The sequence below is a fragment of the Orbicella faveolata genome, unplaced genomic scaffold (genome assembly GCF_042242905.1).
Source record: "Orbicella faveolata isolate gen_17 unplaced genomic scaffold, um_ofav_v1 contig_15, whole genome shotgun sequence".
Lineage (NCBI taxonomy): Eukaryota > Metazoa > Cnidaria > Anthozoa > Scleractinia > Merulinidae > Orbicella > Orbicella faveolata.
The window spans coordinates 131,857-151,833 of NW_028301542.1; the positions used below are offsets into that span (position 1 = coordinate 131,857).

A 19,977-nucleotide genomic window follows, 5' to 3' on the forward strand; every position below is an offset into this window, starting at 1 on the left:
TTTGTAAGATGATAAAGTCAATTTATTTTGTAATACTACAACAGACAAAAACCAATAAAGATAAATATTACAGTGCAAATCTTTCGGTACAATTAACAACAGAGTACACGTACACGCTAAGTTCGTAGCTGTTCGTCTCATTACCTCCGCTATATCTAAGTCTGGAGATGTTGAATTACCGGGATATTCACAATATGTGGAACTAGATTATTAACTAATGACCCGCGACTGAGTTATATTACTAAACCTTTGAGAAAAATAAAACAATTACATACCGACAATGTTTCCTTCGACAACTACAAAGTTTACGAATAATTAATAGACGTTGAGAAGATTTAAAAATCCTTTCAACATATAACTACCACTAAGTCTAAATAAACTTAGAAACTTCTATTCCGCGATTTACTGCAAAATTAAGTACGAAAGATTGAACACACATGTAAAGTGGGGGTTCTGGCCGCAAGTGAACGCACACAGTGAAAGCGTAACGCAACTCCTCATCTAAAGATTCGGAGTTGCGTTACGCTTCCACTGTGTGCGTTCACTTGCGGCCAGAACCCCTACTTTACATGTGTGTGTGTGTATGTGTGTGAGCGCTGCGCCAGAGCCGTGTGAGCTGTGTGTGCGCCAGATCCGCGAGCGCTGCGCCAGATCGGCGAGCGCCGCACCAGAGCCGTGTGAGCTGTGCGCCAGAGCCGTGGCTGCGTTTTAGTAAAATTTGGCGAAAAAGCGGGTCCATCGAAGCTGCAACGTCTGTAATCAATATGCGCGGGTGTGCCCTTCAAAAGTGCGCCAGAAAATTTCCCTATTGGAGAAGTGCACGCTCAGTGCATACTGCGCCGACATGGCTGCCGCAAGATACTCGTCCGATGTTCGGCAAAGGTTCTACGGCCAAATACCGAGGGAGGAAAGAACAAACCTTCCAGAGCCGTTGACACCCGAGGTTCACGCATTATACGACGGGTTTCAAATATCCCAAAACAATTTCCAAGAATGGCTCCGTGTGTGGAGAATGGGTGTATCCGAAAGAAACCCAAACAATAAAGATCTTTTGAGGTTCGCAAGAGAAAACAAAGAAAAGATCACCGATTTGGTCGAGCAAGAAACCCTAAGGTTAAATAGCGTTAAAGTAAGTTTCGGGTTACAAGTGAAGTTCTCAATAGAAAGAGACGACCAAACGCAATTTATGGAGCATTATTTCAAAGACGATGAACCGCACGTTTTCAAAAAGAACGATGAAGACCTGATAAAACAAAAATTTGAAGAATTCATTGAAAACGCAAAAGGAGAAATAGAACACTGGTCCGAGATGGGATCAGGCTGGGCGGCTGAAGGGATACAGGTCGCGTACGTGAATGTTGCGCGCTACCAGCCACTTCGCGGAGGGACCTATTTGCCACTTCCAGCAAAACTGGCGAAAAAGAAGGCAATAATCAACGTAAAAAACAAAGACAACGAATGTTTGAAGTGGGCACTCAGAGCCGCTTTATTCCCTCCGAAAAACGGGAAAGACCCGCAAAGACCAAGCAAATATCCGGTAAATGACGGTATCAACTACGCAGGAATCGATTTCCGACGCCGGTAAAACAAATAGAAAAGCTCGAGGCACAAAACCCGAAACTCGCAATAAACGTATTTGGCTGGGAAAACGATTGTGCGATTGTGCACCGGATAAGCCGAAAACAAGCGAACGTGCCGCGGATAAACTTGATGTTAATTGAGAAAGGGGAACTTCAGCATTACTGTTTCGTAAAAAGAGAAAGCGCTTTGCTTTTCGATCAGACAAAGCACAGAGACGCAAAGCACTTTTGCATGCTGTGCTTGACCGGTTTCTCAAGAGCAGACTTGCTGATGGAACACAAAAAACATTGCAACGGTGTGAACGGCAGGCCGACAAGGATTGTGATGCCGAAAGAGGGGGAAAACACCCTTTCCTTCGAAAACTTCAAAAAACAGATGAAGATGCCCTTCACTATTTACGCGGATTTTGAGGCTCTTGTCAGAAAGATTCATGGCTGTGAGCGTGAGAGAACGCAAGCAAGCTACACAGAGAAGACCGAAAGGCACGAGGCATGCGGCTATTCTTACCTTGTTGTGAGAAGCGATGGTGAAGCGGTAGGTTCCAACACTTACAGGGGTGAAAATGCGGTTGGGGAGTTTTTAGGAGCCATTATGCAGGAGGAAGAGAAAATAAGAGAGAGTTTGGCCACACCAAAGCCGATTGAAATGACGTGGAAGGACTGGGAAGACTTCAAGAAAGCGGCCGATTGCCACGTGTGCAACAAAGCTCTGATAAAAGACGAATTCATGGATTCTTTGCCTGTCTGGAACTTTGAAGAAGAACCGGATGAAGAAGGCGCAAGAGAAAAATGGGTTTACTGGGGGCAAGGCCACAAAAACTGTTTCTACATGGCACAGAAAGAGAAGGAGAAGTGGGGATTTCAAAGGCTGAAAAGGCTTTAAGATGAAAAAGACAAGTTGGAAGCCGGATCACAGGAAAACTGCAAGTACTGTGGAAACCCTTTACTTCAGAAAAACTTCAGAGACGCAGTAAAGGACCATTGCCACATAACGGGAAGGTTCCGCGGAGCCGCGCACAGCGAATGTAACAAAAAGTTGCGAATTAACCCCAAGACGGACCCAATACCAGTCGTATTCCACAACCTGAGGGGCTACGACGCGCACCACTTGATGCAAGCGATGTCGAAGCTGGAGAAAGAGGTGAAATGTGTCGCCAACAACATGGAGAAATACATCACATTCTCGGTCGGTAATCTTCGTTTCATCGACAGCTTGAACTTTTTGCAAGGGAGCCTTGATTCACTTGTAAGAGCAACACCGAAGGAGGCTTTGAAAATAACTTCAACGATTTCGAAAGGCAGCGACCTGCTTTACAAAAAAGGATCTATCCTTACGAGTACATGGACTCAAGGGAAAGATTCAGCGAGACAAGGCTTCCGGACAAAGAGAAGTTTTACAGCAAGCTGAACGACGAGCACATAACAGACGAAGAGTACGCGCACGCGCAGGCCGTCTGGGGGGCTTTTGGATGCAAAACGCTGGGCGATTACCACGACCTTTACGTGAAAACTGACGTCGCGCTGCTGGCGGATGTGTTTGAGAACTTCCGAAAACTGTGCCTTGATCAGTACGGGCTGGATCCGGCGCACTATTTCACGTCGCCAGGCCTCTCCTGGGACGCGCTCTTGAAAAAGACTGGGGTCGAGCTTGAGCTCTTCACAGACTACGAAAAGCACCTCTTCGTAGAAAGGGGGATGCGGGGTGGAATCTCTATGGTGAGCAACAGGTTCGCCAAGGCAAACAACCCGCAAGTACCGGGCTACGACCCCAGCAAGCCAAAAAAATACCTCCTCTATCTCGACGCAAACAATCTTTACGGATGGGCGATGAGTTTGCCTCTCCCGATAAGAGGCTTCAAGTGGAAAAGCGAGCTGCCCACAGAGGAGGAGATTCTTGGGATGAAAGAAAACGCAAAGAAGGGGTGCATTCTCGACGTGGATCTCGAATACCCGCCAGAACTTCACGAGGAGCACAACAGCTATCCCCTGGCGCCGGAGAAAAAAGCCGTAAAAAAGGAGTGGATGTCGGACTACCAAAAGGGGCTGATGAAAGACCTGGACTTGAAACCCCCGGACAGCAAGAAGCTGCTGCTGACGCTTCAAGACAAAAAGAACTACGTTGTGCATTACAGGAACTTGCAGTTTTATCTGAAGCAGGGAATGAAACTGAAGCGTGTGCACAGGGTGCTGGAGTTCGAACAAGAACGCTGGATGGAGCCGTACATCCGGATGAACACACAGTTTAGGAAGAAAGCGAAGAGCGACTTTGAAAAGAACTTTTACAAGCTAATGAACAACTCCGTTTTCGGCAAAACCATGGAAAACCTGCGCAACCGCGTTGACATAAGAATAGTGCGCAGCAACGAGACGGGCAAAATAAGGAAATTGATCGCCAGCCCTTTGTACTCAAGGCATCTTTTATTCTCAAACGACATGGCGGGGATTGACATGCGAAAAAGCAAGCTGCTTCTAAACAAGCCGGTCTACACGGGGATGACGATCCTTGACAACAGCAAGATCCTGATGTACGACTTCTTTTACAACGAGCTAAAAAAGAAGTACGGCTCAAAAGTCGAGCTCTTGTACACGGACACCGACAGCCTTTTGATTATAATCGAAACAGAAGACGTCTACGAAGACATGAAAAACAACATGAACCTTTACGACACAAGCAACTACCCGAATGAGCATCCACTCCACTCAAACAAGAACAAAAAGGTCTTGGGCAAGATGAAAGACGAATGTGCAGGAACTCCCATCGCAGAGTACGTTGGTCTTAGACCGAAAATGTACTCCATCTTGAAGGCGGACGAAAAAAATATCAAAAAAGCGAAGGGTGTGAAAAAGAACGGTGTCAAGAAACAAATAACGCATGAACAGTACAAGGAAACGCTTTTCGGTGGGAAGCAGCAATGGCATGGAATGAATATTCTTCGAAGCGAGGGTCACGAGATCTACGGTATGCATCTTAACAAAATTTCGCTTTCGCCATTTGATTCAAAGCGATGGATTGATGATGACGGTATCCATACAAAAGCTTACGGATACACCTGCATGGATATCTTGTCAACATTACCAGATGACGAACTTAGAGGGTTGGAGGCCGAGGTTTCAAAGTTGCTCTGGGGGTAATTGTGTGTTCGGAGGAACAACCAGCAGCTCTTCGCGCACGAAGCCGCACTTGGGCCCGTCGTGCAGATAGTAGAGAACGGGCTGATCCGGTTTGGAAAAAGACCTTTCAATGCCGAAAACTTTCAAAGACCAGATTGGATCCGTGGCCCTTTTCACGCCCCCTTCAAGCTTGCTGGGCTGGTAGAGATAACGAACTTGGACAAGAGAGGGGAGGATTTTTTCGCTTTTTCCAACAGGCCTCGTGTAAGGTGTCAACGGCCTGGCGTAAAAAGCTTTTTCTTTGATGGCGACGGCGGGTTTCCTGCCGATAAGGCTTGTGACCTCGTTGTTCAGAGCCAAAACAACTTCAGGAAGTCTTTTCACCCAGGCAATGGACCGCTTGCCCTCAGGGAGAAGCATCTCTTCGGCGTACTGGTGCCCGAACAAGCGCTCAGCCAGAGTGCGGTTGAAACGTTTGACAATGGCCTGGTCGTGGTGAATGTTAATGCGCCCGTGCCGGATAAAGGTTTTGTGCTTGTCCACCTCTTTGGTGACGGCGCCCATGAATTCGTGCCCGGGGTCAACCTGCAGCATTTCGGGCCATTCAAGAGGCGAGCGCTTGTAAATCTTCTGAAAGGCCAGGGTGACCTCATCAGAATTTTTCGAAGTCAGGGGTTCGGCCTCTTTGAAGCGGCTGGCGACGTCGACAATGGTCAGTGCGTATTTGAAAACTTTGCGGCCGCGAGGGAGCTTGTCGTGCGGCAGAAAAAGAAGGTCAGCCTGATGGACCCTGTTGGGTGTGGGAACGTCGAATTTCGGCCGAGGAATCCGCTTGGGCGCGGGGAGGTATATCTGCCAGAGCGCTTGCCTGATCAGCCACTTTTTTGCGGCTTCTTCAGGTACCTTGGCAGCCTCGGCCAATTTTTTGATCGCGGCTATGCCTTTCCAGTAGCTCCCGGGGCTGTAGTAAATCTTTGCGAGTTTCGCATCCATATAAGTAAGGCGTAAAAAAGTTTAAAGGAACCGGAAGGCCACGTAGCCCAGAGCGAGCGACCCGGCGCCCACGAACGCGAGTTCACCGTTTTTCTGCTGCTCGCTCGGCTAATAGAAATCTGAGAACTTCAGCTCCTTGGGGCGCATCATCTGTTCGTCAGGATGCGCCTGGTTGTAGAGTTTGAAGGCGTTGTCCGTTTTGGTCATGTTCTACTTGGCTTGCTCTTTTGTTTGCGTGTTGGTGGCGATCCAGTCGAGAAGATGTGTTCGGTCGCACGTGTATTTGGCGTAAGTGGCTTGATAATCTTCGAGAGCTTTGTCGTGGCGCTTCTTTTCTTCAAGCGCAGCTTGCCGCCCCCGCCAAGCGCCCTCGCCAGATAATTGCCGCCGATAAAAGCCGTGGCGTTCAACACAGCCCCGCCAATCATGATAGCGATGCTCGCCATGGTATATATTATCGGAAGATTTTTTCAAATGCTGGCGGGGAGGATTTTCTGGTCCTCAAGGTACCCTTTTAGCGCAATGCTGCCCGCCACGACGACGGTGAACTTCATGTAATTCATGAAGCTGCTGCTGGGATCGGAAGTGAAATTCTCTTTCACAACCTTTTTCGCGGCCCAGCCGATGCCCATGGCTAATCCAGTGAGAGTTGCGGCATCAATGACGGTCTTGACAAGCTTGTTGTCTGACATGGCGCACTTGATATAAGGAAAGAGCAAAAGTTTAAAACAAAATTAATCTGTTTTCCCCGCGCACTTGGCACACAACGCCTCTTCTTCTTCCGCGAATTATCCCTCTTCAACAAACATTTCGTCGGTAAGACGGCTCACCATCCTGCAAGTCTTGACGGTAAAATTGGTCCAAAAAAGTGTAATCCCTCCGATTGCTGCTGTATAGATGAAAACCTGCGTAATGCTTGGGATCGGCATCGTGAGATATGAATCACGCGCAAACATTTAAATCATTTTTTTAATCCTCTTGGCCGTGTATCGAGAGCAGGTTTTGGCTCGACACTCGCGGGCTCAGGAGCGGGCTCAGGAGCGGGCTTCGGCGTTTTAAATTTGTCGAACACGGGCTTGGCCATTGCCATGAGCTCTTCACGCTTGCCGTGTGGTATCGGCGGCAGGCGCTGCCTTAGTCTCTACCTGAGGCGCAGTGACAGCAGAAGGTGCTGCCTTGGTCTCAGTGACGGCGGAAGGTGCGCTCTCGGATTGTCCGGTTGACATTGAAGCGAACCGTATTATAAGTAAATGAAAAAAGTTTAATTGTTAAGAATTGTCAGCAAGACCTCAGCATTTGTTGATGAATGGTGACCATTTATTCTGCAGTTGCTGAGCCGGGCGTTTCATCAATGCACTCAAGAGCATAACCCTGTTCGTCACGAGAAGGTTGTCTCATCTCCGGCAACTGTGGACTGAAATCGACATGTTTGGTTGTGATGAACATCGCGTTGGCCACGGCAAGAAACCTGCCGCACTTCAAAGCCAGGTTGCCGGCCAGATTGGAGAGCTCTTTGTTCAAGATGTAGTCGTCTCGGAGCTCTTTTTTGTTAAGCCTCGATGTCTTTGATTTTTACGGCCATTCCTACCGCTTTGGTAGCAAGAAAACTGAAGCTGTCGATCAGGCTTTCTGTCGTCTTGGAGCCCACGTATGTCTCGTAGCGTTTGATGTACTTCTCGACCTCTGTGTCGCTCAGGCGCTTCACCTGCTCGTGGGTCAGCTGCACCCCGATAGCCTTTTTGGCTTTGCCTGTGGACACGAGCACGGCCAGCTGCTCGCGAAGAGCAGGAATGTCGGGGGCGGTTGGAACAAGGCCGCCTGCGAGACCACTCGACGGCGCAGGCTCCGTTTCCATAAGGTTCATAACATCTGCAAACACGTCTTCTGCAGACATTGTGCAAGGCTATATACAGCTCGCATTTTTTTATTGAAATAACTTTACACCGTACGGGTGGCAAAGCGCGAACCTAAGATAAGAGAACTTTCGTTCTTCCAGCTTTGAAATCAATCCTCTGTACTCATCGGGGAAGAGCTCGCCGGCGTAATCGTTGAAGATGGTTTTCGTTGTCCTGGCCGAGGGGGTGTAAAAGAGTACGATCGCAGCCACGTTTTCACGGAAGGAAGCTGTTATTCCAGTCAACTTCTGGGTCAGCGCCCACACATTGATGCCCATATGCCACGCGGAAAAGGCGAGATTCACCAGCTCGCCTGTGCGCCCTTTCACGTCTTTGGAGGCCGCGCAGTCGTCGAGGATTATGAGCGTGTTTGTGCCCTCGGAAAGCCATCTCACGAGCTTCAACCACCTTTCCACGTCGTGCTGCTCGCAGACTATCACATCCATTCTCGGATCGTTTTCGCCAAGCCGGTGGTAGGTCTTGTTGTGCGTGAACGTCGGGCAGATGAGAACGATGTAGTCGAACTTTCCGCGGAAAGGGCCGTAGAGCTGGTCCACAACGAACCTCGATTTGCCCGAATTAGTGGGCCCGACGATGAGAGCGTTGAAGGGTATCTTGCTCGCGTCCATATTAATCCTGTACAGATTCCAGCTGTCTGTCCATAAGATTGAACTGGGAGTCGGAGATTACGAATATGTGGCATTTCACGTCGCCTGAGCCTTCGGCTTTCCGCTCAATTTCCAGCTGGATCCCGTCCGTAGTGTTCACAATCTGCGTGCCGCTGCCGTGCATGTCTTGGGATGCCATGCTGCGCATATCAATCACAAGCCCGAACTTATCACCAGTGTAAAACTTCATAATATCCATGTGCTCCGTTTTATTTTTTTCTTTCACAAACAGGTTGCGGGCCTCTTCCCACATGTCCTTGCCTTCGATGCCATCGCTGTAAAGTTTGTTGGCCGCGCTGTTGACCGTGACGCTGACTTTTGTGAGATCGGGGAAGATGAATTTTTCTGAATCTCTGGCGCCTGCGGTTTATGGCTCTACAAACAGGACGAGGAGGGCTTTTAGCGACCTTTTCGGGGTGTTGACTTTGATGTTGATCCTCGTGTCAGTGTCTTTTTTTAAGGCCACCTCTTTGTCATGCAGCACGTTGTCGTAACTGAACGCTTTGCCGCTGGAGTAGCTGCTGGAGTAAACGCTCCTCGCCTCTTCTGCCAGAGTCTTGCTGCGTATCATTTTGTACTCGAGCTGGATGTTTTTCAGTTTGTATTTCAGCTGCGTTGTGTCGGAGCCTTTGACGACATGTATAGCTTGGACGAGTTTTACGTCGAACGTGAGGTCGTTGTAAAGGGCCTGGGGGTAGAAAACGCCGTGGTCGGTTAAGATCTGATGGTCAAGTCTGATCCGGTACTTTTTCCCGTATACCTTGTTCAGCTTGTTTTCAGCACCGACGCCCGAGGTTTTCTTGTCTCCCGTGTCTGAGCGGATCTTGCACAGATCCTCGCTCTGAATCCCTTCGAGAATCCTGTTGTCTCGCTCTTCCTGCGAAAAAAAGGTCTTCGAACGTTTTGTAGATGTCATACCCAACCGTGTCTTCCAGGTTAGTGCCTGCAAACTTCACGACCAGCCTGTCAACAAGCGCCCGTGTGACGTTCTGTACGAGGAAGTTGTTGGCGTGCCCTCCAGCAAGGTCGATATCAAAGACAAGCGCAAGCGAGCCCGGCACCAGAACCTCGTTCTCGTTCAGCTTGGGCACTGAAACATACAGAGTACTTGCGGGGCTGGCTTCAGAGGGGGTAAAGGTTATTCCATTGACTGCACGCTCGGCCTTCATGGCGTGTACGGTCTTTTCGCTGTACGTCGCGCGAAGGTTCTCTGGAACTGACACTGTATTAGCCGCCGGTGATAATTTCTAATTTGAAAAATAATAGGCTTCACATATATCGCTATGGCGGAAGGCGAAGGAACAAGCTTTGAAAACCCTGCTTATGACCCATACGGTTTGGGTGACGATGACGATGATGAAGGTGGAGATGCTAACGAAACGACTCCTTTTATCCCAGGAGAGTCGTCAACGCCAAATGGGAAAGAACAAGGAATTCCGATGCAGACAATGCAGCGCGAAAAAAGCGGGCTGCCTGCAACTTCTTATGCAGAAACCTCTTTCACCAGTGCTCACACCCTGAGTGAACAAGCGTGGGTTGCTGCAAAAGATATCTACCCGGACATGCGCTCAAGCGAGCTTGAGGTTTCATACAGCTCGAAGGGGAAGCTCCAAGTCAAAAGGTTTGGAGCTGGCAAAAAAACGTATGACCTGTTTACCAAAAACAGGAAAACGGGAAGAGATCAGATCAATCCAAACCTTTCAAAAGAAATAAAAGATGCTCTCGGGCCAAGAGCTGAAGACATCATTGTTGAAGACCGCGACACCATCAGAAAACAGTGCCAAAGACTGACAGAGGCAGAGATCCAACTTCAACAGACGGAAACACTCTCTTCACAAAGAGAAGAAGAAGAAAAAGAAGTGGAAGCCCTTAGCCAAAAAATCGCGCAAAGTGATGCTCAGATTGATGTCCTTCAGGATAAATATGGTTCAAATCTTGAAAGTGAAGCAGAGCTGCGAAGGGTCCAACAACTGAAAAAGAACTATCAAACTGATCTTGAAAACAAGAAAAAAGCTTTGGACTCGCTCACAAAAAAAGCAAGAAACGCGGAAAAAGAACAAAAAAAGGTCCACAGTCTCAGGGCCACCATCGCAGCAAAAGAAAGTGAAACAAACGCCATGGAAGAAAGGCTCAACCAAACAAAACCGCTGGACGACCTGAAAGAGCAGGAAAGCGAGCTGCAGCGCTAAAACGAGGAAGACCAGGCAATCATCCAAAATGAGAAGGCCTCGCCCTCCGAAAAAGAAGACGCAGAGGGCAGAGTGGCAGAAAGAAACGAGGAGATCGCGCGTTTGCAAACTCAGATCGCGGAAAGGGAAAGGGGGCGGCCTCTCTTGGAAAGGGTCAAGGAGATCTTCAAAAAATATGGCGTGACCTTGACCGCCATTCTTCTCGCCGCCGGGACCACAATCGGCGCTGTCATCGGGGTCCTCACCAGAGGTTTGAAAGCCACCTGCAAAGCTTTGGGGAACGGCCTCAAAGAGATTGCCACGAAACTCGGCTCTCTGCTGCCCAGGCTGATTGGCTCGATTGTGAGCTTCCTGTTCAGAGCCGCCGGCCAAGTCGTCGGATTTCTGGCCGAGCACACCTGGCTTCTCATTCTTGCCGCGGTGGCCTTTTTGTTCGAAAAATATTTTAAGAAGCAGCATTAGCTTAGTGCCAAGCCATAAACAGCAACGCCGATAATCCAAAAAACCGACAATTACCGCCGTTTTATTAATTTTGTGTTGCGGCGTTTTGTCTGCAGCCTGAGGCTCAATTTTTTGTGCCGGTGGCTGCGCTTGCTGAGTTTCGGTCAAAGCTGGTTTCCTGTGGGGTGGAACCACACGCCCCGATTCGGCTGTTGCGGCTTTGTGAATCGGGTTGGACGGGTGGCTATTGGGCAGGTTAATTTTTGACGGGCCGCCTGCCATGGGTTTGAGACCAGCTTTTTTTGTCTCCGAGTTTACCCCGTTATTCACCCCCAGTTTCATTCCAGAGACCGTCTGTTTCAGCTAATTGTTGTAACCGATCGTGCTTGCGGTGTTGATTATCATCTGCACGGGCATGAGCCACGCCATGGGGGCAACAGCGAGATTGAGCCTGACCTTCGCTTGGTCCACCGCGAGCTGGTACCTTTGCACGCTAGCGGCCAAGTCGGGCTGTCTGATCGCGTCTTCCATCAGCACCAGGAACTTGCTCTGGGCTTCTCTCGCCCGACCGCCATGGCCGAGAATGCTGCTGCGGATGTTGACTTGCGCGCCCAGGACGCAGTAAACGAAAGCCTCAATTGACTGGTTGATTCTCGACAAGCCCACCTGCGTCAAACCATTCTCGGTGTTGGGCGCGAACCAGTCTGCTTGAGCATCAGAAGCGGCCCCCGGCTCGATGTAATTGATCAAGTCCCCTTTTATTGCTTTGCCGCCTTCATCGCTGAATTTGTTCCATCCCGGGTATTTATAGTCGGTTTTCGACGGGCCCGCGCCGCTCGCATAGACGTAAATGCTTCCCAGACCGTGGTTTTCCCCGTGCGTGAAGCGGAAATCGCTCGAGGGGGCAATGCCGAACTCGCTGCATATCCTTTTGTATGAAGCGACGTCGTAATGATTGTTGTACTGGTTGAACGGCGGGTCTCCGGGCAAAGCGCTCATGCTCTGAATTCCTCCAAGCTGCCACAAAATCCGCCTGACCGTGAAGTACACGTGGAATTTGTAGAAAGCTCTTATCTGCCAGGGGAGATCCATCCCGCTGTCAAAGATTTCGCAAGAAACTCCGCACCCCTGGGTCACGCAGAAAACAGCGAACTTGAGCTGCTGCAGCCAATATTTCATGTCAGGCCCTCCCAGCCAGCGTTTTGATTCGACTGCCGACGTGTGCCTGAGTTTGGTGTTTTGAAATATTTCTCGGAATTTCGTTGTGAAATATTGTTCAGGCGTGACGTATATTTGGATTTGGGCGTCGAATATTTTTTCAAACTTTGCGCTTTGCCGTCGAAAGGTACGGCAGGGATGGGCAAGGAAAGTTTTGAGCCAAGCGGCGACAGTTGGTAAGGAAAACCCCCGCTGTCTCCCAAACCAAGCGCTTCTTTCATTTCGGTGCTCCAGTATTTTTTATCTGAACCGAAGACGCTTTGAAATGAGTCTTCGCTTTCTTTGAAAAACACCTCTGCGGTCACGTTATTTTTCTCGTCGATCGTTGCTTGTGAGATGAACCGGCTTTTGTCGGCTTTGGGTAAGCGTTTTAAAAAGCTTGTCCACGCCTTTTTCTTCGCCGCGTCCGCTTTTTTTAATGCAGGACTGTTCCACACATTCGCCATGTATTTTGAACATAATTTATTTGTTGAATATAAAAACGGTTGATCTCACTCTTGTCACGCAACAGAACGGCGAGACCATCTATTTTGAAGAACCGCTACCAGGAGCAAGCTATGCCAGACTTTTGAGTTGTTCTTTTTTCAACTCATGGCATAATCTGAGTCGTGTTGGCAGAATGTTTTTCAAAGGAACCGACGACGTGGTTGCATCATTGCCTCAAGGACATTACAATGTCGAGAGCATCGTAAAAGAACTGCAATCCAGTTTTGAATATCACAAGAAAAAAGGGAAAATGGTCTTGAAAACGAATAACCCCAATTCTGTTCTTAAAATTACAACCGCCGCTGGTAATGCACTCAACACTAATCAACCGAAAGAAGTTTCCGTTGATTACAGTTTGGCCAATTTTCTTGGAGTCGGGAGAAATATGAGGAAAGAGGAATATATCAAAAAGCTTAACAGCCCGAGTTGCTACTTTATCCACTGCGATCTCATCGACTCGACAAAAAACTTTTTGAATGGAAAGAGGTCAGACCTTCTTGCCAAGGTTGATGTCAGAGGAAAGCCTTATGAAAAAGTCAGCTATAACATCGACTCATCGCACAACATTTTCCGTGACGCTTCTACAGACAAGTTGATAAACAGCATCACCTTAAAAGCGAAAGATGAAAATGGCGAACTCTTTGATTTCAAGGGCCTGCATCTTCGTTTTGAATTAGAGTTAAATTAATTTCGTATATACGCAATGTCTTCGGCAAATCTGTTGCCACCAAGCGTGCCGCCTGCCGAGCCACTATATCCGGTGGTGGAGGCAGAGCCTTCTCAAAATTTCCGCTTGCAGAAGGTCAACGAGATTTCCAACACATTGGCCGGCGAGGTCCACCACTATCGCATCATCGCAAAAAAATACAAACGCGCGAGAAAGTTCGTTAATTGGGGTGCCGCCGGCTCCAGCATTCTCTCGGCAGCATTTTCCAGCGCGAGTTTTGGCTCCGCTCTGTCTATGGTTGGCTTGCCGGCTGCCGTTCCTCTTGGCGGCACTGGTGGGTGCTTCGCTCTCGTTTCGTCTGTGTTGATTCTCGCCGGCAAAAAGCTCGACTCGAAGATCAAGAAGCATCAAGAGATCACCACGCTCGCCGTTGCCAAGTGCGACACCGTCAACAGACTTCTCTCGAACGCTTTGAACAACAACGGGGTGTCTTCCCACGAGTTCGACACTATCCTTTTGGAGTTTCAGCAATATAACTTTCTGAAAGATCACGTCCAGGCAAGGATGTTTCGCCAACCATCAACGAGAAAGCTTCCTGATGTTGATGTCCAAAAACTTGAGAAAGACATCTGCGGCAGACTTGAAGCAGAAATGATAAAAAAAATCACGAAACCTCCCGCTTCGAACTGAATTTCGAGCGAAAAAACACAAAACTCTCTCTTTGTCTTGTCAAAAACAGCTGATTGCGGTGTCTGTCACGCCACATAAATGGCCTTGAACTTTCGAGAAGGTTCCTCACTGACGCAGTCATGTGCGAAATAGGGAAAAACCCCTGATCAGCTGTTTCTTTTTATCGCTCTAGTGAAGTCTCTTTGTTCTACCGCGTTTCGTGCCCAATTTTTCCTTGAAAAAAGGTGAAAAGTGCCTTTTTTATTGGCCAGGCCGAGAAGAAATACCGTATTCTAACAAACTGTGGACAAAAAAATGAAATCCGCCTGTAAAATTCCTTTTGACTTCAACATTCCTGGTGGCTTTGAAAATTCCTGATTGCTTCAACTGAAGCCAAGAGGAATGCAACGCGCTTAAACTGAAGCCTTCAGGAATTCGCAACGGGAAGCTGTGTCGCCTCAACCGGAACCGCGTCATGAAAGCATTCAACAGCTTCGCGTGTAATATCACGCACTTGTCTCTGCCACTCAGGCGTGAAATATTCATTCACGAGAAACGCAATCAAGTGAACACTTACAAGCATGTTTTTTTGGTATCAAATGCCGCCGTGTATTTTTAATGTAATTATTCAAACAGAGGTTATATCAGAGCCGCTCAGTAAAATTTCTGAAAGATTTCGGCGTAGTCATTCTCGTCATACACTGGGTAGCCGAGATAATGTTTTTCTCTGTTTTTAAAACACTCGTAACAGAGCCCTTTTAGGCCGCAAGAGTTGCATTTACAGCAAAACATGACCTTTACAATTCTTGATCGTTTTTCGCAGATGGGTGCCTCTTCAAACTCGTCATGTACCTCGGCCCAGCCCATTTCCTTTTTTTATTTTATTTTTTTCGCGATGTACTCCTTTAGAATCCTCTCATGAAGCTCTGGAGCGAGGCTTTGAATGGCCTCGGAAAGTCCACATGCAGCTATTTGTCCGCCGCCGTCTCGCGTGGCGTGGCGCTGCGCGGCCCTTCCCGCCTCTTCCAACAAATGTGGGGTCTCTCCTCGCTCTTGCATACTATTCTTTTCTTGGTATTTTTCGCCATATGTTCAATGGTCTTTCCAGCTGTCGATGGCAATAGCTTTCAAAATTCTCGCTTAGATGTTTCAGAAACTTTCGTGGCTCTCCTTCGAATCTCGCTCTTGCCGTGTCGAAACGCCGCCAGTTTTTGATCTTCAGCTTTTCCAAATATTCTCGGTTCTCGCCCAACGTCAACCCAATCTCGAGCCAGTCTTTTTCCACTAGGCTTTCTTCGAAAATCTCCAAGACGTTTTCGATCGATTCGTTTACCCACCTGTCCTGTGAAGGTGTGATGTAAGCTACGCTCACTGCGAAAGCCATGCCGGCACTGTATACACTGAGCGTGCGCTTCTCCAATAGGAAAATTTTCTGGTGCAGAGGTTTGCTCTAAAGAGGGGCCTAAGAATTTAAGAACATTCTTCTCCTCTTTTGACCTTCTTGTCAGCTCAAATTTTTCGAACATCCTTTTTCTGATTTCTAATTCCACAAGAAATAAGGTGCATTCAAAAATACAGCCCGTTAATTCAGAAGAAGTCACCTTATTCACGATCTTCTTAAAGTGTTTGCAGAAAGGCAGATTTAAAAGACTTTCGTGCACCATGCCCCACCCCATCCCATTTTTTTCATTTATTTTTACCACGATTAACTCTTTCAAAATCCTCTCGCGAAGCTCTGGAGGCAAGCTTTGGATCGCTTCCGAAAGCCCTCTTGTTTGCGTGCACGTTTGGGGCTCTTTCAGCATTTCCTGATCTTCTCGCAAAGGTTCATCTTTGGCTCTTTCGGCCTGAATCCGTGGGGCCTTCTTCAGACAGAACCTTTGCAGAACATCGGACGAGTATCTTGCGGCAGCCATGTCGGCGCAGTATGCACTAAGCATGCACTTCTCCAATAGGGAAATTTTCTGGCGCACTTTTGAAGGGCACACCCGCACATATTGATTACAGACGTTGCAGCTTCGATGGACCCACTTTTTCGCCAAATTTTACTAAAACGCAGCCACGGCTCTGGTGCGGCGCTCGCCGATCTGGCGCAGCGCTCGCGGATCTGGCGCACACACAGCTCACACGGCTCTGGCACAGCGCTCACACATACACACACACACACATGTAAAGTGGGGGTTCTGGCCGCAAGTGAACGCACACAGTGAAAGCGTAACGCAACTCCGAATCTTTAGATGAGGAGTTGCGTTACGCTTTCACTGTGTGCGTGAGCGCTGCGCCAGAACCCCCACTTTACATGTGTGTATTGAAGGGTTAAATTCAGGTAGCCGCGCTGTACGTGAACAACAGCAGCAACATGTACATTATAATGATTACAGAATGACATTCCATAAAATTACCATCTGCATTGTTATTGGAATAAACAATTTGAATGACTAAACTTCACGGGTTTTCCAGATCGTAAATATTAACTTTTGTTGAGAAAATGTTTCATCGTTTTCTTGCCGCGCCTTACAAACCAAATAAATTCATAGGCAGAGAAGCAATTTTTGTCCCTACTCGATTGGGAATAGTTTTAAGTTAAGATTAAAATACTGTTTACCACACAGTCAGATTCAAAAAACTATTTCATCGAAGTAAGAGATATCTAACCTGTCACCGGTACATACACTATTCGGTAGACATAAAACCTATTGGCTAGTCACTCCCAGACATCATCCATGGTGTATGATCAATTCATGCATCTTGAGGTTACTAACAGTCCACCCAGGCCTCAGCTGCACTTCGTGACTGAAAAAGCGTTCTACCTGGAATAAATGAAAACAATTTATCAGCATTCAGTTACAGCAATACTGCCTATCACTATTTTACGAATAATTTGTCGTTTCATTACGAACAAACAAACGATGACATATAAAAGGGACTACGTCACGGCTGAGTTAAGTCTATGTTATTTCTTTTAGCCAAATACTCGCTATGAAACACGACCTTTGCGAAAATTTATTCTATAGATCTAACTGACCAAACCATAGCTTCATTACAAACAAATCCCTGGACGTTATAATTAAAGGTGACAAACAAACGAGATTAAGTTTAAAAACTGTCCATGTCTAACAGTTTTTCAAAAACCCATATCGCAATCCGTTTCAATATAGGTTTTTGAAAACTTGAGAAATTTTCTTTCAAAAGCACAATTCCATAGGCCTTTAAAACAGCGCTCTTATATTGTAATGTTGCTACATCATTTCTTCACTGTTTCTAAATTATTAGTTATTTTTATATTTCACTCAATTTGGCGGCCATTTTTCGAATGTCAAAATTTGGCTTAGATTCTTGACACAGCTCCTTTAAGCACCATTCGGTAAATACTTCATAACCTTAAAAATTCATTAAGTACCGTAAATCCTCGAACATGCGACCCCTTCGAATAACTGCTCCTCCTATCGGCCGAAATTTAAAATAAGCGCCCCCCTCCCCTCCCTCCACTTTGTGGACGAGTACTGAGACAACAAAGGATGTATAGTTTACGTCATGTAGTATTAGATTTGTACATTGTTTCAGTTTGCGAACATGTTTAGTGAACACATTAAGCACTAATGGGGGGGGTGCCGCGATTTAAGAATGGCTGACCGTTAGGATCGAGAAACGCCGGTCAACGTCCCATTTGACAAATCGCTCATATTTTGCCCAAAGATACCCTTAGGTGAGCTAATTCTAAAAATCATATTTAAAGGTTCCAGCGAATTTTTATTTTTCAGAAATTCGCGAAAATTTGAAAGCGCGGTCAAAGTGCGGTTTCTTGTGTAATAAAATGACCGAAATAAGGTGCGAGGACGAAGCGCTGCTAAAGTCTTAAAATAAACTCAATTGACTTCAAACTTCACACAAATGTGGAACAACCACTCTAATTTATTCCTCGCTTTAAACTAATCTCAGATATGTTGATATAGTGGTTTTCCGAACCATTTTAAAAACAGCTATGAAGCGTGTGAAAAATAACGGCAAAATATAGGTCATGTTTAACAGCATAAAAATGCATCTGGTACCTCATTTCCCGATTATTTTGCTTGACAGCCTTAAAATATCATTATGAAAGATATACCATGCCAAGTTTCATGCTCGAACTCGCAGTATTTCCTTTTGTGAAAAACGAAAATCTATGTCAATGTGTTGGGCGCAAATAACACAATAATTATGCACGAACCAGAGACAAATCAATTTCAATGGCGAAAGTAACAGGCTATCATTAATTAGAATCCCGTCAATTCACTGCTATCAGTAGAAACATAATGTCCACTGCATAAAAACTGTTTTTAGACGTTTTCGAACCATTGCGCGTTAACTTTGTTTAATTTCGTGTCCGCCGTCATGTCTAGTTTGTCATCGCGTGTATTTCCTTAATGTCAACAACACGTGAATGGTTGTCATAACAAACGCAAGAGATTTCCTGGAACCTAAATGTTTTCGATTCACCAAAACGCTTTAAGTTCGTTAAGACAATAATGGGTCAACTTGGAATGCTTTTTAGCATCAAGGACGTTAAAGAACTGTAAATTAATCGAGTTGAAATATCTTGAAGCAAATCAAAATCGCGCCCTTATTCTAATTTGGTAAACAGCCGATCTCCGTTCAAGTTCAAGAAGTCGAGAGGTTAATCCGGCAATGTATTACCGGTACAACAACAAAATCAAACCGAGGTCATCAAAAGTGTAAGTTTAAAAGTGTAGTGGCAAGTTCCAAATAAATTTCGCCTATATAAATTGGAAACAAGATGTGAAACGGTCTGACCCAAAACAAATAAACAAAATATTAATACGACTAATTTAACCCGAAAATGTTACAGAAAACATACCTAAAAGCCGTCGATTCCCCTCGATACCACTCCGCATTGCCTTAAAGAGCCCAAGCTTTCTGCTGTAAGAATCAGGGGCCTCATGAATCTGTATTTATTATATCGGCAACCATGCTGCGTGGCTGATATTCGAGACTCAGTAAAAGTTGTCGCACAACAGTACGAGCAGCCCAGTCACGCTTTCACTGCTCTTGCGCAAATGTTCAACATTTCGCAATTTACATAAACCGACTACAAGTTTAAAGTAGTGTCAGTAGATTGAAATGCGCTTTTTAAAGCTGTCCTATCGCGGAACAATTATTTCTTGTTTTTGAATGGCTTTTAGTTGTAGCTACAGTCGGGGAGGAGGGGAGAGGGTATTCCCGGAAATTTCGGATATCTGTATGCCGTGGAAGATTAAGTGGTCTCCAGCTCTTAACGCCAACACTGAAACACTAGATGATTCTCGAAGTATCACAGGGGTCACTAAGCTAAATAATTTTGAGTGTAGCTCCACTGAGTCAATTAACCGTTGGCGCGCATATTGCATTGACCGTGGACAGGTGGAAAAACAGTTAAACCGGAAAAGCCTGTTGCACATTGTAATTTAGCGTTGTCCAACACGCAGTCGGTCTGGTTGTAATGTTAATCGTATTTGAGAGAATCTCAAGTTTTCTTTCGACACATACTGGGGTGACATACTACTAGATGGGCGTGGCCGGGAGCCACGAGTCAAGTCAGTCAATTTGCCATGCTTAACCGGGAAGAGTGATAGTGAGCCACTAGTAGAAGGACTGCAGATTGTCCCTACGCTTTACCCTAATAGGCCTCTGTGTTATTCTAATGAACTGATGCTGAGCTCGCTCCAGTGGGGTGGTGAGATGAGAGACCCTGGGAACGAGGTTGAGACGATTCGGCCGTTAGTTTTTCCTCTAAAGTGTCTTCCTCCTCTACTCCCTCCCCTTTTCTACAAAAATTTAACGATCCTCCCCCCTCCCCCCTTCCCCCCGCAAGAGGTGTTTGCTAAATACCGAAGAAGCCAAACACCGGCAGTTCCTAAAAATACCTCCGCCAAGTGCAGTTGTTAGTAAAATACTTCAGAGGCGCCAAGTTTGGAGCTTTTCCGCACACGAGTGGGAGAGGTATATCTAGTCCCATGTCTTCGCACCCGCACGGTAGCATACACAGTTTCAGGTTCTTTAGGTCACCCTCCATCGCCAAGGCAC

General features: G+C 46.8%; 1 protein-coding gene and 2 pseudogenes across 1 annotated transcript; 2 read left to right on the forward strand and 1 right to left on the reverse strand.

Annotated features, from left to right (window-relative positions):
- LOC149113041 (uncharacterized) lies at positions 1-11,219 on the reverse strand. The gene is made up of 2 exons (XM_089287746.1): positions 6,590-11,219; positions 1-4,332 (listed from the first exon to the last, which is right to left on the reverse strand). The coding sequence occupies exon 1, from the start codon at positions 11,217-11,219 to the stop codon at positions 10,176-10,178; it is 1,044 nt and encodes a 347-aa protein (XP_089143872.1). The 3' UTR covers positions 1-4,332; positions 6,590-10,175.
- Positions 734-3,490, forward strand: LOC149113042 (uncharacterized; annotated as a pseudogene).
- A 2,065-nt stretch (positions 11,220-13,284) lies between the features above and the next one.
- Positions 13,285-14,016, forward strand: LOC149113043 (uncharacterized; annotated as a pseudogene).
- Positions 14,017-19,977: the final 5,961 nt, after the last annotated feature.